Source organism: Chiloscyllium plagiosum, unplaced genomic scaffold, assembly GCF_037043375.1.
Source record: "Chiloscyllium plagiosum isolate Xiang-an unplaced genomic scaffold, Cpla_swu_hap1 HiC_scaffold_26, whole genome shotgun sequence".
In the NCBI taxonomy this organism is placed as follows: domain Eukaryota; kingdom Metazoa; phylum Chordata; class Chondrichthyes; order Orectolobiformes; family Hemiscylliidae; genus Chiloscyllium; species Chiloscyllium plagiosum.
Genome location: NW_028270164.1, coordinates 56,292,912 through 56,310,836, shown reverse-complemented (window position 1 = coordinate 56,310,836; position 17,925 = coordinate 56,292,912). Strand labels below are relative to the sequence as shown.

The following is a 17,925-nucleotide window of genomic DNA, read 5'->3' as shown; positions in this document are numbered from 1 at the left end:
GGGGATGTTTTCCCTGGAGCATCGGAGGCTGAGGGGTGACCTCATAGAGGTTTATAAAACATACTAGACAAAGTCTTTTCCCTGGGATGGGAGAGTCCAGAACTAGAGGGCATAGATTTAGGATGAGAGGGGAAAGATATAAATGGGACGTATGAGGCAACTTTTTCACACGGGTGGTGCATGTATGGAATTAGCTGCCAAAGGATGTGGTGAAGGCTAGTAAAATAGCAACATTTAAAAGGCATCTGGATGGGTATATGAATAGGGAGGGTTTAGAGAGATATGGGCCAAGTGCTGGCAAATGGGACTAGATGAGGTTGGGATATCTGGTCGGCATGAACGAGTTGGACCAAAGGATCTACTTCCATGCTGTACATCTTAAGGTTGAGGAAAAAAGGATCTGGCACAGCATGAGAGGATTGCACGGTTTTTTTGAAAAGAACTCAAAAATAGACTGAGGAGAGCGAGGAGGGGGCACGAAAAAGCCTTGGTGGGAAGGATCCTCACTCTCCACGGGAGTAGAATTGGATGATTGGAGAGAGGCGAATGTTGTTCCACTGTTCAAGAAAGGGAATAGGGAAATCCCTGGGAATTACAGACCAGTCAGTCTTACATCTGTGGTAAGCAAGGTACTGGAAAGGATTCTGAGAGATAGGATTAATGATGATTTGAAAAAACATAGTTTGATTAAAGATAGTCAGCATGGCTTTGTGAGGGGCAGGTCATGCCTCACAAGCCTTATAGAGTTCTTTGAGGATGTGACGAGACACATTGATGAAGGCTGAGCAGTGGATGTGGTGTATATGGATTTCAGTAAGGCATTTGATAAGGTTCCCCACGGTAGGCTCATTCAGAAAGTTAGGAGGTATGGGATACAGGGAAATGTGGCTGTCTGGATACAGAATTGGCTGGCTGAAAGAAGACAGCAAGGTTAAAAGGGTAGTGAAGAAGGCATATAACACACTTACCTTTATCAGTGAAGGCATAGATTATAAAAAGCATCAAGATTATGTTGGAGCTGTACAGAACTGTGGTTAAGCCACAGCTGGAATACTGTGCGCAGTTCTAGTTACTGCACTATAGTAAGGATGTGGCTGCACTGGAGGGGGTGCAATAGAGATTACCAGAATGTTTCTTGGGATGGATTGCTTTAGCTATGAAGAGAGGCAACACAAACTTAGGGTTTTTTTGGAGAAGAGACGTGTAAGTAGTGGAATATCACTTTTAAATAATAACAGCTATTTTGAGACACTGGAAGCAACTGAAGGGTATGCTGGGAAAACTGGCCAACTGAACAGGGATCAGGCCACACTAACGAGTATGCACAGCGGTTACCTTGTTTGCATAGCTGTTAATGAGACAGAAGTAATGAGATATTAAGCCAGGAAGCTTGCAATATTCACTATCAAACTGAATCAAGCCAGACAGATATACAAGCCATTCAACTTGTTTGATTAGTGGATGGATTGTTGATGAGATGCTGCTACAAGGTTTCAGGTGGAACAATACATTTGACTTTCAGGGAACTGTTTTTGAGACAGCTTGGCTCCTGTGATCAGCTCAATCAATAGGGGACATTATAATATCCAGTACTGTCTTTTGCAACACCCTTTCTGAGATAGTAACTCAGTTTAAATTATGTTACTTACTCTGTTACATCAAACTGCTGCTAAGTCACCAAACTTGGAAATGACCCAGATAACGAGTTAAAAGAAGTCACTCAACTCAGAGGTGTCTGATACAATCTCCAGAGAACATCAAGACCAAGAAGCAGGAAGTAGACAAACGGGAGGCTGGAAGAACACAACAAGCCAGGCAGCATCAGGAGGTGGAGAAGTCAAGATTTTGGGTATGACTTTACCACTAGAAGAAGGGTTAAAACTCAAGATGCCAGATTCCAGCATCTGCAACTTTTTTGTCTTTAACCAAAAGCAGGAACTTTGACAGCAGGAACTACAGCCTCAACTCCAGTTTGACCAGCTGTAATCAGGTCAGTATACACTTTCTAACATCTTGTGCTCCCAAAGCAGATTTAAAACTAGTGTGTGAGCATAGACATTTAAGAACAGTAAGGTTACTTGGAATATTACATATTATTGTAACATTGTACATATACCTATTTTGTGTTTCAACAATAATAAACCATGACTCATGGTAAAGCACATCTAATTACTAATATAAAAAGAGTCCCACTAAGTAAGCAAATAGATCAGATCATATGAAAATAAAGCTTACAAAGATTGAGGTGGGATCTGATAGAGGTGTATAAGATTATGAGGGGCATGGGCAGGGTGGATAGAAAACAGCTGTTCCCCTTTGTTGAAGGATCAATAACAAGGGGGTACACTTTTAAAGTGAAAGGCAGGAAGTTTAGTGGGGAATTAAAGAAAAATGTATCTTCACCCGGAGAGTCGTGGGGATCCAGAATGCACTGCACTGCTTGGGGAGGGTAATGGGATCAGGTTACCTCAGCCTTTAAATAGTACTTGGATGGTCACTTGAAATATCACAACATTTAGGCTATGGGCCAAGTGCTAGTTTAGATTTAGTGTCATTTCAGCAGCACAGACTCGATAGGCCAAAGGCCTGTTCTGTAATGTATGATTCTATGAAAAGCAAAGTAGGCAGATGCTGAAAATCTGAAGTAAAAACAGAAAGTGCTGAAGAAAGTCAGCATCTGTGGGAGACAGAGAGAGAAACAGAGTTAATATTTTGAGACCATAGAGTTGGAGTTCAAACGATGAGTCATATTGGATTTAATGTTAACTCTGTTTTTCTTTCTACTGGCAGAGAACAACAGAAAAGTCTGAATCTTTCACCAAACTGTAAGAAACTAATTATCTTTATTTATTTCATCTTTACTTATGCCTGGCTAAATGTGGTATTTGCCGCAACATCACTGAGGGCAACTTTCAATTCCAGATTGCAATGAATTTATGATCTGTCAGCATCCAAAGTGGGATTTGAACCAATATCTTGAGCCTAGATCATTTGCCAATATCATTAGCACAATGTCACTGTCTCCCCCTAGTGGTTTCCCTGTCTGCTAGTTCCTCAAAAACTTTCCAACTATTGTCACCTAAAAGATGACCAAATGCTGAGGAAGTGGCTTTCAAGTCTAAAAAGCATAACAGAATTGAACATGTCAACCAAAGGGACAGTAGGAATATGGCGACGAAACTAACCAAGAGACAGAAAACAGAGTAACATTGACCATTGTTTTTCAGACTGCAGGGCAGTAATGCACGGCCTATTGCAGGAGTCAGTTTGAGAATTAGCGTTATTTGTCTCATAAATTAATGTTCAGCACTTGGGCCTACTTTCAGCATTTGCACAAAATGCAGACACGAGGTAGATGAAATTTAATGTAGATAAGTATGATGATAGCTAGAAGGGGAGGAATTATGAATGAAATGCCACCAATACAAAGGGGTTGCAAGAACAGAGGCTACACATACACACTTACTCAAAAGGTGGAAGTAGAAGGGTGAAAGACTATTGTAAAACCCTATTATATCAGTTGAGGAAAGGTCACTCAACTGGAAACGTTAATTCAGATTTCTCTCCAATGGTGCTGCCAGACCTGAGCTTCTGCAGCAATTTCGGTTTTTGTTTTATATCGTAATGTGTTTTTTAAAAGTGAAACGTAAATGCAAGAAATTGACATTAACGTGTTGATAAATCACAGGTTGGGCCTCAGCAGGAGGTCTTTAGGAGGACATCTAGGCTTGCAGAGGGTCCAGAAAGGATATTGATTTAGTCCAAGGAGAGACCAGATATCTGGAGGCACTGGGATTGTTCCCTTAAAGCAGAGAAATTTTCGAGGTGTTCAAAATCATGAATGTCTCTCCTGATTTGCTGTATCAAAATCAGTTTCCAATGGCAGAGGGTCAATAAGCGGAGACAATAGGGTTCAAGAACTCCAGTGACTGAATAAAGGAGAAAGGTTTAGGCAGAAACCAAAAGAGAAAATGCTGGAAAATCTCAGCAGGTCTGGCAGCATCTGTAAGGAGAGAAAAGAGCTGACGTTTCGAGTCTGACTGACCCTTTATCAAATCTTTTGGTTTCAGATTCCAGTAATTTGCTTTTATCCAAGGTTTCGGCAGAGATGTGATGATCTAGAATTCACTGTTAAATAGGCTGATGAAAGCACTGTTGGTAGTAATTTTCCAAAGGTAACTCAATTGATACTGAAGCAGCAAATGTGTGCAGGGGAAGGCTAATTGGATAGACCTATTAGAACAACCCATGAGGCACAGTGGCAATGTGAACCAAAGTGTCCCATCCTCCACTGCTGTGTGTCATAACATTTCTGGAAAAGGTGGGTTTTTAAAAGAGGCATCAAAGGGGCAAGGCCTGAGTGTGCTACATCATACATCAAGTCTTTCAGGCCCAGTCACTAAAAGTAGTCTTCTCTATGAATTGCAAAAGATATATACAGCACAGAGTTTCCTGTTATATGATCGATTTATAAAATACTTTTCCCACATATACACCTCCAACATAGTGCACAGCAAACTAAATGATAGCAACCAAAGTGTTATACCCTGTGCACATTTGAAGACTTATCAGGCAGTCATAGGAAAGGAGCCAATTTTTTGTTTTATGCGGGGACGACACCTATTACTCAAACTCTTGGCAAAGAGTGTTTGGACAATTACCGTGGGAAAGGCAACTTGTAAACTCCTGTGTCTAAATCTGCTATGACCCAATTAACTTTTTCAAATCTGAATTAATTCAACTTCGAATGGCAAAACCATGAGTGAGACAGCAGCAACACAACTGAAACTGCCCACACAGGTGCCTGCCTTAAATATATACCAAAGTGGAAAATAAGTGTCAGCACAAAAAAAGGAAAAGGGCAGAACAAGGTCCAGGATCAAAAAGGCCTTCTTGTGGTGCAGTTGTAGTGTCCTTACCCCTAGACCAGGAAGTCTGGGTCAAATTCCATAGATTCCTGAAGAAGGGCCTGTGCCCGAAACGTCGAATCTCCTGTTCCCTGGATGCTGCCTGACCTGCTGTGCTGTTCCAGCAATAAAGTTTCAACTTTGATCTCCAGCATCTGCAAACCTCACTTTCTCCTCAAATTCCATCTGCTCCAGAGACTATAAATTAGGTTAGATTCCCTACAGTATGGAAACTGGCCCTTCGGCCCAACAAGTCCACACCGACCCTCCAAAGAGCAACCCACCCAGACCCATTCCCCTACCCTATATTTACCCCTGACTAACACTACAGGCAAGTGAGCATGGCCAAATCACCCGTGGGAGGAAACCGGAGCACCCAGAGGAAACACACAGACACGGGGAGAACCTGCAAACTCCACACAGTCAGTCGCCCGAGGCGGGAATCGAACCCGGGTCGCTAGCGCTGTGAGGCAGCAGTGCCAATCACTGAGCCATTGCGCTACCCATGTGTAATAACATCTGTGGACAGGTTGATTAGGAAAAAATAGGTCAAACAAATTTGATGAGGCATATCAGGAGCTACAGGCACTCCCTCTGTCATATTCGCTGCTCTTTCAAACTGAAAGTAAAGCTCACATCAACCGAGCTACCAGAACTCTTGAATAATATCTAGCCCAAATTCTGGATTCACGCCGGAGTTTATTTAAACCCGCTAGGTCACTACTCAAGGAACAACTAACCACGACTGCGTTCTCCAGCTTGGCGGTATCTCCTGGCAATCCCGAATCTGATTCAGCCCATGGTTTGGAATTCAGCCAGAAAACTCGTTGCAGTTATCAGCAAGACAGCTCGCCATGAAACGGGAAGTTATGGCAGGTCCGGTGGGCACTGAAGGAACTGTCAACATATGGCTCTTCCCAACACCTCAATCCAGATACTGGGAATTCGCAGCATCGACCACCCCAAAATCTCTAATAAAATTGAACGGAGCCAATCAGCACATTGTATTAATATTAAAAAAAGTCCGTTTTGAATCTATGAAATCCGAGATGGATCCTTTGATCCTCTGGGATTGAGGAGCAAAAAGGGGGGTGGTGGAAGGAAGAGGAAAGATCAGGCACTGGATCCGGAACTTCCGCCTCCATCCGGGGCAAGTCTTGGACAAGGAGGGCTGCATTCCCTTCACACGTTCTAACGTTACATCTGCACTTTACCGGTGAGATTATAAACGAATCGACAGCTCTAAAAGTTCATCAATTCGCCTCGGTTTTTAATAAGTGTTGCTTTTTTTTTACTACGGTGCGCGTTGTATCGGGAGAGGGGGCGTGCCTGATGAAATATTGGGACGTTTCGGTAGGATTTCGCATTTGTTTTAGCACAGGTAGCTGCAGTTTAGTGTAACCGTTGCCCTAGTCACGATAGGCGAGGGATCCAAATACTGCTCAGTACTGGATATAAAACCTCGGTTTCCACCTTTCCCGAAACGCCGTTGCCGAGTGGCGAGCAATGGATTCAAATGGAAGGCCTTTGTTTTCAGTGCGCAAGGCACTTACTGCTAATATTGACCTCAAACCGATGGGAGTATCACAAGTCTTACACTCACCTCTACCCTCAAAACCAACACATTCTAATAAATGATTTGGCTGATTAATTGACCTAAACTAGTGATGATAACCATTACCATAAGCGATTAAATCGCGCCTTTTCTCGTGTCAAAATACATTTCGTAGTTTGGATGTGTCTCTCAACAGGAGCCCGCAGTAAGGCAGTCAAGATTCCCCTGTTGTATATGTCTTTCTGCAGAAAATGTCTTAATGCAGTCAAACCAGAAAAAAAAGGTACAACATATGTATATCTCGTTAAGCTTAGGGTGTAAGCTGATCGATCATACCTCATTAACACTCACTAAGACACAGAGCTACAAATGCCTTGTATCCCGTAGTCCATGCGAAATATGAAACTACAAATGAAACATAGACTCCTGCTTAATTTAGTGAAACGTGAGTGAATGTTTTGATGTCTACAACAAACCTAGTTTATAAAGCCAGGTTTCATATCGTTTTTATGACTATTTTCTTGGTGATGCGTTGTTCGTAGCGGCTTATATTGAAAATAACTACTTTCTGGCCTGCTACTAGATCACAATTGGAGCGAAATGCTGCAATAATTTGTGGCCAGGTTATAGGCAATGCCCCGAGATCAAGCGGCAGCAGGCTGTAGGTAAAGAAGCCACAGAGCCGGGCTTCTCAGCAACAGGAAATCTCTCTCACCCCCACGGCAGCTCCTGTCTACTGCTTCCGCCGGGATCCATCTTCCCTGCCACCCCGAGGATCCTTTCCCCCCACCCTCAGAGCAGGAATGCTCCTTCTCCCCGGCCCACCAAAGCCGGGGGGAATCCTGCTTCACCACCCGCCCCCCACGCCTGGATCCTACCCACACCACTCCTCCCAGAGCTTCTCTCATTTCCGGGATGGTGCAGCCAGGTATCACTCCATTGGCCAGAGAGGAAAGGCCGCCAGCCAATCAGAGCCAGCCGCGAGCCGGGACATCCCGGGTGAGGTGGAGGCGTGCGCTCCGAGATCGGACCAATGGCAGTGATCTACGTCGTGACGCCAGACGTCGAGCCGCAGCGTCACAGGCGGCAGGAAGCCCCGGCTATGGGCTGACACGATCCTCCTCGAGTCTGGGGCGGAGCGACCAAAACACACTTCATCCGCCTGCTCCAGGCTGTGGGGGGCAGGGAAATGGGTGAAGAGGGGAATGTGGAGAGTAAAGGGAGGTATCAGTGGGTAGAAAGTGTGTGTGAAAAGGGGAGTGGGAAATCAGGGATTGGAGAGAGTTGGGTGGGGATGTGGAATGGGTGGGACAAGGATGGGGAAGGGAGAGAGGGGATGGTAGAATGGGAGAGGGGGAGAAGGAATCGGGGAGAGAGGGATGGTTGGGGGAGAGAGGGATGGTTGGGGGAGAGAGGGATGGTTGGGGGAGGAGGGATGGTTGGGGGAGGGGGGATGGTTGAGGATAGGGAGAGGGTAAAGGGCAGGGGGAAGTGGGGGATGATGGTGCAGGGTGGGGGGGCGGGGAAACGGGGGATGATGTTGCAGGGTGGGTGGACAGGGGAAACGGGGGATGATGGGGAAAAGCAGGAGAGGATAGGGGAAGCGGGAGAGGATGAGGAATGATGTCGGAAATCAGGAGAGGATGGGGGAATGATGGGAGAGGATGGGGGAATGATGGGGGAAGTGGGAGAGGATAGGGGAAGCGGGTGGAATGATGGGGGAAAGCAGGAGAGGATGGGGAAAGCAGGAGAGGATGGGGAAGTGGGGGGAATGATGGGGGAAAGCGGGAGAGGGTGGGGGAATGATGGGGGGAAAGCGGGAGAGGGTGGGGGAATGATGGGGGGAAAGCGGGAGAGGGTGGGGGAATGATGGGGGGAAAGCGGGAGAGGGTGGGGGAATGATGGGGGGAAAGCGGGAGAGGGTGGGGGAATGATGGGGGGAAAGCGGGAGAGGGTGGGGGAATGATGGGGGGAAAGCGGGAGAGGGTGGGGGAATGATGGGGGGAAAGCGGGAGAGGGTGGGGGAATGATGGGGGGAAAGCGGGAGAGGGTGGGGGAATGATGGGGGGAAAGCGGGAGAGGGTGGGGGAATGATGGGGGGAAAGCGGGAGAGGGTGGGGGAATGATGGGGGGAAAGCGGGAGATGGGGGGAGAAAGCTGGAGAGGGTGGGGGATAGCGGGAGAGGGTGGGGGAATGACGGGGGGAAAGCGGGAGAGGGTGGGGGAATGACGGGGGGAAAGCGGGAAAGGGTGGGGGAATGACGGGGAAAGCGGGAAAGGGTGGGGAATGACAGGGGGAAAGCGGGAGAGGGTGGGGGAATGACGGGAAAGGGTGGGGGAATGACGGGGGGAAAGCGGGAGAGGGTGGGGGAATGACGGGGGGAAAGCGGGAGAGGGTGGGGGAATGACGGGGGGAAAGCGGGAGAGGGTGGGGGAATGACGGGGGAAAGCGGGAGAGGGTGGGGGAATGACGGGAGGAAACGGGAGAGGGTGGGGGAATGACGGGGGAAAGCGGGAGAGGGCGGGGGAATGACGGGGGGAAAGCGGGAGAGGGCCGGGGAATGACGGGGGGAAAGCGGGAGAGGGCGGGGGAATGACGGGGGGAAAGCGGGAGAGGGTGGCGGAATGACGGGGGGAAACCGGGAGAGGGTGGGGGAATGACAGAGGAAAGTGGGAGAGGATGTGGGAATGACGGGGGAAAGCGAAGAGGGTGGGGGAATGATGGGGGAAAGCGGAGAGGGTGGGGGAATGATGGGGGGAAAGCGGGAGAGGGTGGGGGAATGATGGGGGGAAAGCGGGAGAGGGTGGGGGAATGATGGGGGGAAAGCGGAAGAGGGTGGCGGAATGATGGGGGGAAAGCGGGAGAGGGTGGGGGAATGAATGGGGGAAAGCGGGTGAGGGTGGGGGAATGATGGGGGAAAAGCGGATGAGGGTGGGGGAATGATGGGGGAAAAGCGGATGAGGGTGGGGGAATGATGGGGGAAAGCGGGTGAGGGTGGGGGAATGATGGGGGGAAAGCGGGTGAGGGTGGGGGAATGATGGGGGGAAAGCGGATGAGGGTGGGGGAATGATGGGGGGAAAGCGGGTGAGGTTGGGTGAATGATGGGGGGAAAGCGGGTGAGGGTGTGGGAATGATGGGGGGAAAGCGGGAGAGGGTGGGGGAATGATGGGGGGAAAGCGGGAGAGGGTGGGGGAATGACGGGAGGAAAGCGGGAGAGGGTGGGGGAATGACGGGGGGAAAGCGGGAGAGGGTGGGGGAATGACGGGGGAAAGCGGGAGAGGGTGGGGGAATGATGGGAGGAAAGCGGGAGAGGGTGGGGGAATGACGGGGGGAAAGCGGGTGGGGGAATGACAGGGGGAAAGCGGGAGAGGGTGGGGGAATGATGGGGGAAAGCGGGAGAGGGCGGGGGAATGACGGGGGGAAAGCGGGAGAGGGCGGGGGAATGACGGGGGGAAAGCGGGAGAGGGCGGGGGAATGACGGGGGGAAAGCGGGAGAGGGCGGGGGAATGACGGGGGGAAAGCGGGAGAGGGCGGGGGAATGACGGGGGGAAAGTGGGAGAGGGCGGGGGAATGACGGGGGGAAAGCGGGAGAGAGTGGCGGAATGACGGGGGGAAAGCGGGAGAGGGTGGGGGAATGACAGAGGAAAGCGGGAGAGGATGGGGGAATGATGGGGAAAAGCAGGAGAGGATAGGGGAAGCGGGAGAGGATGAGGAATGATGTCGGAAATCGGGAGAGGATGGGGGAATGATGGGGGAAGTGGGAGAGGATAGGGGAAGCGGGTGGAATGATGGGGGAAAGCAGGAGAGGATGGGGAAAGCAGGAGAGGATGGGGAAGTGGGGGGAATGATGGGGGAAAGCGGGAGAGGGTGGGGGAATGATGGGGGGAAAGCGGGAGAGGGTGGGGGAATGATGGGGGGAAAGCGGGAGAGGGTGGGGGAATGATGGGGGGAAAGCGGGAGAGGGTGGGGGAATGATGGGGGGAAAGCGGGAGAGGGTGGGGGAATGATGGGGGGAAAGCGGGAGATGGGGGGAGAAAGCTGGAGAGGGTGGGGGATAGCGGGAGAGGGTGGGGGAATGACGGGGGGAAAGCGGGAGAGGGTGGGGGAATGACGGGGGGAAAGCGGGAAAGGGTGGGGGAAAGCGGGAAAGGGTGGGGGAATGATGGGGGGAAAGCGGGAGCGGGTGGGGGAATGACGGGAGGAAAGCGGGAGAGGGAATGACGGGGGGAAAGCGGGAGACGGTGGGGGAATGACGGGGGAAAGCGGGAGAGGGTGGGGGAATGACGGGAGGAAAGCGGGAGAGGGTGGGGGAATGATGGGGGGAAAGCGGGAGAGGGTGGGGGAATGATGGGGGGAAAGCGGGAGAGGGTGGGGGAATGATGGGGGGAAAGCGGGAGAGGGTGGGGGAATGACGGGGGGAAAGCGGGAGAGGGCGGGGGAATGACGGGGGGAAAGCGGGAGAGGGTGGGGGAATGATGGGGGGAAAGCGGGAGAGGGTGGGGGAATGACGGGGGGAAAGCGGGAGAGGGTGGGGGAATGACGGGGGAAAGCGGGAGAGGGTGGGGGAATGACGGGAGGAAAGCGGGAGAGGGTGGGGGAATGATGGGGGGAAAGCGGGAGAGGGTGGGGGAATGATGGGGGGAAAGCGGGAGAGGGTGGGGAATGACGGGGGGAAAGCGGGAGAGGGCGGGGGAATGACGGGGGGAAAGCGGGAGAGGGTGGGGGAATGATGGGGGGAAAGCGGGAGAGGGTGGGGGAATGATGGGGGGAAAGCGGGAGAGGGTGGGGGAATGATGGGGGGAAAGTGGGAGAGGGTGTGGAAAGCGGGAGAGGGTGTGGAAAGCGGGAGAGGGTGGGGGAAACCGGGAGAGGGTGGGGGAAACCGGGAGAGGATGGGGGGAAAGCGGGAGTGGATGGGGGAATGATGGGGGAAACCGGGAGAGGATGGGGGGAAAGCAGGAGAGGATGGGGGAAAGTGGGAGAGGATGGGGAGGCAGATGGGGGAAAGTGGGAGAGGATGGGGCAATGATGGAGGGAGTGGGAGAGGATGGGGGAATGATGGAGGGAGTGGAGAGGATGGGGGAATGATGGAGGGAGTGGGAGAGGATGGGGGAATGATGGAGGGAGTGGGAGAGGATGGAGGGAGTGGGGGAGGGGGCAGGGAGAAAATGGAGGGGAGGATGTGAGAGAATGGGGAGGGATAGTATGTGGAATGGGTTGGGAAAGATGGCGAAAGGGCGGAGATATGATCGGGAAGGGGAGAATGGGAACGTGGCGAGGGGAAGGGGAGAGGAGAGAATGGGGGAGGGGAGGGGAGGGAGTGGCTGGGAATGGGAGAAGCAAAATGGAGTAGAGGAGGTAGAGTGAGGGTGCGCAAGAGAGCGTAGAAAGTGAGCAGGGTGCAGGTTTGGAGGGGGAGGGGGTTGAGTTAGGATGAGGGGGAGGCAGAGCTTGTGAGGGGAAGGAAGTGGAAAGGGTGGGGAGGGGAAGGAAGGCAGAGAAGGAGGGAGAGAGAGGACAGGAAAGAGAAGGAGGGAGTTGAAGGAGGGGCTGGGATGCAGGAGAGTAAGGGGCAGGAGTGGGTTGGGGGGCAAAGAGGAGTTGGTGGCAAGGAGGGGTGGGGAGGGTAATAGCAGTTGGGGGGCAGGGTGAGTGGGGAGTGAATGAGATGCAGGGAGGGAGGGGGTAGAAGGTGTGTGGTGGCGTGGGGAGGGCGGGTGAATGGGCTGTAGAGGGTAGGAGTTGTTTTGTGGAGGAGCGTGGCTGGGCAGGAGGGATAGAGGGTGTGTGGGGTGAATGTCGGTTGTGGGGTGAGGGTAAGTAGAGGGAAAGTGTGCGGGAAGAGAGAGTGGGTGGAGGGGAAGGATGGGGAGAGGGAGGTTGTGTGGGGTGAGGTGATTAGAGTGAAGGTGGGGAAGAAAGAGTGTGGGGGAAGAAAGAGTGTGGGGGGAAGGTGGGGGAAGAAAGAGTGTGGGGGGAAGGTGGGGGAAGAAAGAGTGTGGGGGGAAGGTGGGGGAAGAGTGTGGGGGGAAGGTGGGGGAAGAGTGTGGGGGGAAGGTGGGGGAAAAGTGTGGGGGAAGAGTGTGGGGGGAAGGTGGGGGAAAAGTGTGGGGGGGAAGGTGGGGGAAGAGTGTGGGGGGGAAGGTGGGGGAAGAGTGTGGGGGGGAAGGTGGGGGAAGAGTGTGGGGGGGAAGGTGGGGGAAGGGTGTGGGGGGAAGGTGGGGAAAGAGGGTGGGGGGGGAAGGTGGGGGAAGAGTGTGGGGGGGGGAAGGTGGGGGAAGAGTGTGGGGGGGGAAGGTGGGGCAAGAGTGTGGGGGGAAAGGTGGGGCAAGAGTGTGGGGGGAAAGGTGGGGCAAGAGTGTGGGGGAGAAGGTGGGGCAAGAGTGTGGGGGGGAAGGTGGGGCAAGAGTGTGGGGGAGAAGGTGGGGCAAGAGTGTGGGGGAGAAGGTGGGGCAAGAGTGTGGGGGAGAAGGTGGGGCAAGAGTGTGGGGGCGAAGGTGGGGCAAGAGTGTGGGGGGGAAGGTGGGGCAAGAGTGTGGGGGGGAAGGTGGGGCAAGAGTGTGGGGGGGAAGGTGGGGGAAGAGTGTGGAGGGGAAGGTGGGTGAAGAGTGTGGGGGGGGAAGGTGGGGAAGAGTATGGGGGGAGGGTGGGGGAAGCAGAGGGAGGGTGCAGAGGGAATGAGGAGGAAGGGTGCAGGTGAGGGGAAGTGGAGGGGGAGGGTGGTGGGGAGTAAGCGAGGGCGAAGGAAGAGGAAGAATGGGGAAGAGGTAAAATGGGGAATGGCGAGGGAGAGTGAAATGGATGGAGAGGGAAAGGGGGGAATGGTGAAGGAAAGGGGGTAATGGCAAGAGAGAGGGAAAGGTGAGATATGCGCTGGTGGAGAGGGGATGGAGGTGTGGCAGGGAAACGTGGAAGGGGGGATGGAGGGGAAAAGGGGTGATGGTAGGGTAAAGTGATGGTGAGGTATGGGGGGATGCTGGGGAAAAGGGGTGATGGTGAGGTAAAGGGGTAACTGGGGAAAAGAGGTGTTGGTTGGGGTGAATGCTGGAGTAGAGGGAAAGGAGTGGTGGCGTCAAGGGAAAGTGGGCGATGGATGGCGGGGAAGTGGGAAAGGGGGCGATGGACGGTGGGGAGTGGGAAAGGCGGCGATGGATGGTGGGGGAGTGGGAAAGGGGGCAAAGGATGGCGGGGGAGTGGGAAAGGGGGCGAAGGATGGCGGGGGAGTGGGAAAGGGGGCGATGGATGGCGGGGGAGTGGGAAAGGGGGCGAAAGATGGCGGGGGAGTGGGAAAGGGGGCGAAGGATGGCGGGGGAGTGGGAAAGGGGGCGAAGGATGGCGGGGGAGTGGGAAAGGGGGCGAAGGATGGCGGGGGAGTGGGAAAGGGGGCGATGGATGGCGGGGGAGTGGAAAGGGTGCAATGGATGGCGGGGGAGTGGGAAAGGGGGCGATGGATAGCGGGGGAGTGAGAAAGGGGCCAGTGGATGGCGGGGGAGTGGGAAAGGGGCCAGTGGATGGCGGGGGAGTGGGAAAGGGGGCAATGGATGGTGGAGGAGTGGGAAAGGGGGCAATGGATGGTGGGGGAGTGTGAGGGGGTGAAAGATGACGGGGAATGGGAACGGGGACAACGGATGTCGGTGGAAAGGGGGCGATGGATGGCAGGGAGTGGGAAAGGGGACGATGGATGGCGGGAGAGTGGGAAAGGGGGCGGTGGATGGTGGGGGGACTGAAAGATGGCGGGGAGTGGGAAAGGGGACAAGGGATGGCAGGAGGAGGGGGAAAGGGGGCGATGGATGGCAGGGGAGTGGGAAAGGGGGCAATGGATGGCGGGGGAGTGGGAAAGGGGGGATGGATTCTGGGGGAATGGGAAGGATGGCGGGGGAGTGCGAAAGAGGGCGATGGATGGCAGGGTAGTGGGAAAGGGGGCGATGGATGGCGTGGGAGTGTGAAAGGGAGCGATGGATGGTGAGGGAGTGGGAAAGGGGGCGATGGCTGGTGGCGAGTGGGAAAGAGGGCGATGGATGACAGAGACTGGGAAAGGGGGCGAAGGATGGCGGGGGACTGGGAAAGGGGGCGATGGATGGTGAGGGAGTGGGAAAGGGGGCGATGGCTGGTGGCGAGTGGGAAAGGGGGCGATGGATGGTGGGGAATGGGAAAGGGGGCAATGGATGGCGGGGGAGTGGGAAAGGGGGCGATGGATGGCGGGGGAGTGGGAAAGGGGGCGATGGATGGCAGGGTAGTGGGAAAGGGGGCGATGGATGGCAGGGTAGTGGGAAAGGGGGCAGTTGATGGCGGTGGAGTGGGAAAGGGGGCGATGGATGACAGGGAAGTGAGAAAGAGGGCGATGGATGGCGGGGGTGTGGGGAAGAGGGCGATGGATGGCGGGGAGTGGGAAAGAGGTCAATGGATGGTGGGGAGTGGGAAAGGGGGTGATGGATGGCGGGGAGTGGGAAAGGGGGCGATGGATGGTGTGGGAGTGTGAAAGGGGACGATGGATGGCGGAGACTGGGAAAGGGGGCAATGGATGGTGAGGGAGTGGGAAAGGGGGCGATGGCTGGTGGCGAGTGGGAAAGGGGGCAATGGATGACAGAGACTGGGAAAGGGGGCGATGGATGGCAGGGAATGGGAAAGGGGGCGAAGGATGGCGGGGGATTGGGAAAGGGGGCGATGGATGGTGAGGGAGTGGGAAAGGGGGCGATGGATAGTGGCGAGTGGGAAAGGGTGCAATGGATGGCAGAGACTGGGAAAGGGGGCGATGGATGGCGGGGAATGGGAAAGGGGGCGATGGAGGGCGGGGAATGGGAAAGGGCGATGGATGGTGAGGGAGGTGAAAGATGGCGGGGAGTGGGAAAGGGGACAAGGGATGGCAGGGTGAGGGGAAAGGGGGCAATGGATGGCAGGGAAGTGGGAAAGGGAGCGATGGATGGCAGGGGAGTGGGAAAGGGGGCAGTGGATGGCGGGGAGTGGGAAAGGGGGTGATGGATGGTGGGGGAGTAGGAGGGGGTGAAAGATGGCAGGGAGTGGGAAAGGGGCCAATGGATGGCAGGGGGAAAGGGGCCAATGGATGGCAGGGGAGTGGGAGGAGGGGGCGAAGGATGTAAGGGGACGGGGAAAGGAGGTGACGGATGGTAGCGGAGTGGGACATGGGACGACGGATGGCAGGGGAGGGGGAGCAACTGATGGCAGGGGAGGGGGAAAGGGAAGAGGCATGTGAGGGAAAGGGATAGAGAGGGACAATGGTGGGGTGAGGGCGGAGAGAGAAGAGGGAGGATGAGGATGGTGGTGGGGTTAGAAGATGGAGGATGGTTGGGGGTAGGAAGGTGGAGGATGGTGGGAGGGTAGGAAGATGGAGGATAGTGGTGGGGAAGATGGAGGATGGTTGGGGATAGGAAGATGGTGGGGGGGGAAGGAAGATGGTGGATGGTGGGGGGTTGGGTGGATGGTGGGGGGTTAGGTGGATGGTGGGGGGGTAGAAAGATGGTGGGGGGGGTAGGAAGATGGTGGGGGAGTAGAAAGATGGTGGTGGGTGGGGTAGGAAGATGGTGGATGGTGGGGGGGTAAGGAAGATGGTGGGTGGGGTAGGAAGATGGTGGGGGGGTAGGAAGATGGTGGATGGTGGGGGGAGTAGGAAGAGGGAGAATAGAATGAGGGCAGGGTGAGTGGTGGGGTCAGATGAGAGCAGAGGTGACAGGGCATGTAGGGGAGGAGGAGGATGGGAGAGAAAGGCGGCGTGTGGAGGCACAGAGGGGAGGTGGAGTGAAGATTGAGTGTAGTTTGGGGTTGAAAATGTGGAAGGAGAAATGGCGGGGGCGGAAGGGGAATGTGTGAGTAGGGTGGTCTGTTAGTTATCGAGGCCGAGAGGGTGGGATATTCGGTGACGGGGATGGTTGGAGGTGGGCAGCGAGAAGGAGATGGGGTGGGGGTGAGATGACAGGCACGGAAACGGGGAGTTCGGGTAAACGGACAGTCACTGCACAGGCTTGAAGGTCCGATGCTGCTGGAGTTTATCCGGGGAGTGAGGGGTGCAAGAGGGTCTCCCTCACCCCCCCCCCCCCCCCCACACTGTCCTCAGTCCCGTCACTGGTAGCAGCTCTCTGACCCTGAAATGAAATCTCCAAGCGCTGGAGCATCTCAGTGTCTCCGGGAGGGAAACAGTCAGCTCGCGAGTCCACTTAGAAACCCTTCGGAAACAGAGAGTCCCGAAGAGGGGTCGGATCGGACTCGAGGCGTTAACTAAGTTTTTTTTTAAAAAAAAATACACATTTCAGATTTCCAGCGCCCGCAGTGATTTGTTCGTAGTTCAGGATCGCTCAGAGTAAACAACTTTTCCCAGTCCCCTTCAAAGCCGGCTCAGATTGCAGCTCAGACAAGAGTCACTCTCCAATTCCACTGCTCTCCTTCAGAGAAACCCACACAATTTACACACACACACACACACAATCCTTGGCACGTCAGCCCTGAATCTCAAGGAGGGTTTGCAGCTGACTGAACTTCTCTGGGAGTTGGGAGAGACTTCCTTCGCCCTGCTCTGGGTTTGGAGTCTGTCAGGAGAAAGTGAGGTCTGCAGATGCTGGAGATCAGAGATGGAAATGTGTTGCTGGAAAAGCGCAGCAGGTCAGGCAGCATCCAGGGAACAGGAGAATCCACGTTTCGGGCATTAGCCCTTCATTCCTGAAGAAGGGCTCATGCCCGAAACGTCGATTCTCCTGTTCCCTGGATGCTGCCTGACCTGCTGCGCTTTTCCAGCAACACATTTCCATCTTTGGAGTCTGTCTGCCCAGTAGGTGGACGTACGGCGTGTTGAATCATCACCGAAACAACCCAAGTGGACGCAGGCAGAAGATTTTCTAACATTACAAAGAAAAAAGGGGGGTGGGGTTCAGTACTTACCATGGAATGGTACCCGAAATGTCGGGGCTCTGTACCACCAGGCTCTGGGGGCTGCTCATAGACAGCGCTGAGGCAGGCGCCCTGCTCAAATCCATGGGCGACTTTGATGGTCCGGAGGCGAGATTGCTCGAACTGCTCCTTTCCGCGGTCACCCTGGTCTGGCGGCAGCTGCTTCCCTCGACCCTTCCCCTCCCCTTCATCCGTTGGTGCTGGTTGTTGTTGTAGGGGTTGTTGTTGCTCCCCCCTACCCTCCCCGCCCGCACGCCCCCAAACTCCCTCCCTCAGATCGCTCGGCAGCGCCACTCCGTGGCCGCCGACGGCAATTGCAGGCGGACTCCCACAATCCTCAGGCCAGCGGGAAATGGCGCGGAGTGGACAGTCCGTCTCCTCAGCAACACCAAGAGGTGGAGGGCAGCAGATTGCAGCGTTTCACCCTGGAGAAGAAACAAAGCGCGCGGCAGGTCAATCAGGGAGTCCGGCCATGAGACTGCACCACCTGACAGCCGTCAGATAGCTGTGTCCTTGAAGAAAAACAAGAAGCGTCGTTGGTAATAACCCGATAAGGCAGTGAGAGA

General features: G+C 54.3%; 1 protein-coding gene across 2 annotated transcripts in view; it reads right to left on the bottom strand.

The window, feature by feature from the left end:
• LOC122563333 (uncharacterized) overlaps nucleotides 1-17,557 on the bottom strand; it is a 61,431-nt gene extending 43,874 nt beyond the window's left edge. Inside the window, exon 1 of one of the 2 annotated variants that reach the window (XM_043717073.2) lies at nucleotides 17,351-17,557. In XM_043717073.2, the coding sequence (XP_043573008.2) occupies nucleotides 17,351-17,550 (200 nt within the window). In that variant the 5' untranslated portion in view covers nucleotides 17,551-17,557. Of the gene's footprint in view, nucleotides 1-5,647; nucleotides 6,007-17,350 lie in introns of those variants that run through there. The other variant, XM_043717072.2, reaches the window with a different exon arrangement.
• Between the last annotated feature and the right edge of the window lie 368 nt (nucleotides 17,558-17,925).